The sequence below is a fragment of the Heterodontus francisci genome, unplaced genomic scaffold, assembly GCF_036365525.1.
Source record: "Heterodontus francisci isolate sHetFra1 unplaced genomic scaffold, sHetFra1.hap1 HAP1_SCAFFOLD_955, whole genome shotgun sequence".
Taxonomy (NCBI): Eukaryota; Metazoa; Chordata; class Chondrichthyes; order Heterodontiformes; family Heterodontidae; genus Heterodontus; species Heterodontus francisci.
In genome coordinates, this window is record NW_027141275.1 from 12,686 (window position 1) to 15,546 (window position 2,861).

Consider the following 2,861-nt stretch of genomic DNA (forward strand, 5'->3'; position numbering starts at 1 on the left):
ACATTTGGAATCTCCTCCGATCCCTGCAACCCCCTAGAGCTCCTTGCTTCACTGATTCTAATAATTTGAGAATCCTCAAAGGGCACCCACCAACACCACCATCTACGTCATGGGGTGGGGATAATAAGACAGAGAGAGAGAGAGATGGCAATGACCAGCCCAGGGAATGGAAGGGAGATGCACTCAAGAAAGTGTCACCAAACATAAAACAATTAATAATCAACTTACACGGGAAGATTTCCAACATATTTTATTTTTAAGAAGCTTTTCCTTCTAAGTAGATGTGAGTAACTGCGAATAGAACCAGTGGAGTTGAAGGAGAGATTCTGTCTGCTGTTACCCCGGCTGTCTTGCCGGGGTCGGTCTGACTCTTGGTGGCCTGCCGCCACGATTTGAAGTTGTGTGTTGCAAACCCACCCGCGGTAGTCTATTTTCTGTCTGTCATTACTTGACTGTCACCTTGCAGCTCTTTGTCATGTGCGATTCCCCGTCGTTGTATTCGGGTTATAAAGCTGTTGGTCACATTTTGCCCCTCGGTGATCAACAGTACATCCGTAGAAGGGAATAAATGGGACCCGCTGCTGGGCTGCCCTCAGTTGCTTAGTTTATTCATTAATTGAATAATTGATGTAACTGGATATTTCACCATATTCCTAATCTGCTCCCTGAACTTGGACTGAGTCACTGCATAAATAAATGTATTTGTACAGCAACTGAATGCCCGCAGCATGTAGCTTAATCTTTGAAACATATATTCAGAATCGCTGTAATCCCGCGGTTCTGATCCTGTAATGATATAATAGAAGAAATGTATAACATACACCAACCAGAGGAGCATGAAGCTGCCTGATATGCTGAAAAGTAAAATAATCGATTTTCTTCTGCTCTCCATCTCTGGGTCACTGCAATTCTCTCCCTTGCTCCGACCCCTCAGTCCCTTACGGACTCGACTGGCCACTAAAATGTGTCTGACTGTCAGAGCGTTGAGCAAAAATATTAGAGCGAATGGGAGCAATGGGGTTAAAACCGTATCAAACCAGTCAAGTCCCACCCATCCAGGATCAGTATAATAGTTTGACTTTAAAGCACAGAACCATGGCATATTGTCAATTATCCATAAAGGTTCATATGCAAAGTAAAAGGGGACATTTTTTAAGCAAAGCAGAATCGAGGTTGTTGTTAGAACCACAACTGCAATTTTCTCGGTGCAATATTTTGTTTTCAGCTTCTGGCAACAAATGGCAATAAATCGAACAAAGGTGAAAGTAACTGTGAACCAGACAGAAACTTCAGTAGCTGCACAAAACATGACAACGATGACAATACATACAGGGGTGGTGACCAGGAAAGATCCCAGGAAATAATAAAATGCAACCCGCCACAGTAAGACCCCAGTGATAATGAAGAGTAGGTCCGTCGTTGCCATGGCCACCAGGTATCGAGTGGTGCAGGTGGAGAGGCCGCAATTTCCCTGGGAGAGGATCACAATCGCTAGTAAATTAACTGTAAGAGAGAGCAGGGAAAGGTGACTGGAAATTACTGATCAAACATTCTCTGCATCTGACAAAAACAGAAAGAGCAGGACATTAGCAACAAAAACAGGTGGGATTGAAACGAGTTATATGTCTTTTTTTTTAAATGTCAACACTAATCCCAATATAGCTCTTACCCGCCAACTTCCGGGTTTAATGGAGTCGGGACAGGGTACGGAAAGAGAACTGCTCCCAGGAGGAGGGTTGGCAATTTAAATATTTTCATGGTCCTGGAAGTCTCTGATGTAATCTGTTTTACACATGTAACTCTGGCCGCCAGGTTTCCCCGTTCATAACCCAAGCCACAGAGAAAGACACTCGAGATTAGCAATCAGAATCATCCGCCACTCTGTTATCAAGCTATTCGCTCTGAATTAGATAAGTCACAGCAGAGGTTGATGTGCAGGATAGACCCGTCCAACCGCAGGATTCAATAATCTGCGGGAATGGAGCCCAGCAAGGAATCAGACCCCACTACCTGGGACCGGACCTTCCATCGTATCTTGTACCAAACATTTCCCTCGCCCTATCTGGGCTCATTCCCCAGCATTGCAGACTCATCCTGGTGTTGAGGATCAGAAATTCCAACTCCATTGTTCCTACCCATACACGGACCATGCTGCACAATAGGTGACTCCTCTCTGGGCTGGGGAATTGGCAGCTTAGCGATTAGAAATTTCACCTCCTGCAGAGCTAGTGTTTGGCCATCCCCCAATGTAACACAATGAACCCCCAAACCGGTGGTAAGGATTTGACAGGGCTGGTCCTGAGGTCTGCTCCAGACTCCTTCATACCCAACCGGAAGCCAAGCCCATCAATCGTCTGATTTCACCACGGAGGATACCACAAGCATGAAAGAGGCATCTGTGGAGTTAGAAATCGGAAACTCCTGTTACCACATATCTCACACCCCTGCTGATATCCAGGCTTAACCATTGACGTGGAAACAAAACACTGAAACAACAGTAAAACTGATTAACTAGGAAAATACTGAAAACATTCACCACGCCTGGCAGTGCCTGTGGGGAAATAAACAGCGTTACCCATTCAACAGATCGGTTTTCCTCAGAAATGGAAGAAACTGGAGATAATCTGTTTGCAAGTAATTATACAGCCATTTAAAAGTGGTGTATGAGGGAAAGAAAGAGAAGTGGGAAATGTCTGCAAATGGGTGGAGGACAGGAGTGATTCATTGATAAAGGGATGATAGTGCACGGCAAATGGAACAATTAAAGAAACAGAGAATGGGTCCAGTTGTGGTGGGGCGGCAGGTGCGGGTAGATCCCAGTGGCGTGAATCAACCTGCCAGTTTTGTAACAGAAGGGGAAG

The 2,861-nt window shown here is 45.1% G+C and overlaps 1 protein-coding gene across 1 annotated transcript; it reads right to left on the reverse strand.

Annotated features, from left to right (window-relative positions):
• Window positions 1-592: 592 nt before the first annotated feature.
• LOC137362594 (probable G-protein coupled receptor 139) lies at window positions 593-2,029 on the reverse strand. Its single transcript, XM_068026960.1, has 2 exons — window positions 2,011-2,029; window positions 593-1,503 (listed from the first exon to the last, which is right to left on the reverse strand). Exons 1-2 carry the CDS (start codon window positions 2,027-2,029, stop codon window positions 593-595), a joined length of 930 nt encoding a protein of 309 aa, XP_067883061.1.
• Window positions 2,030-2,861: the final 832 nt, after the last annotated feature.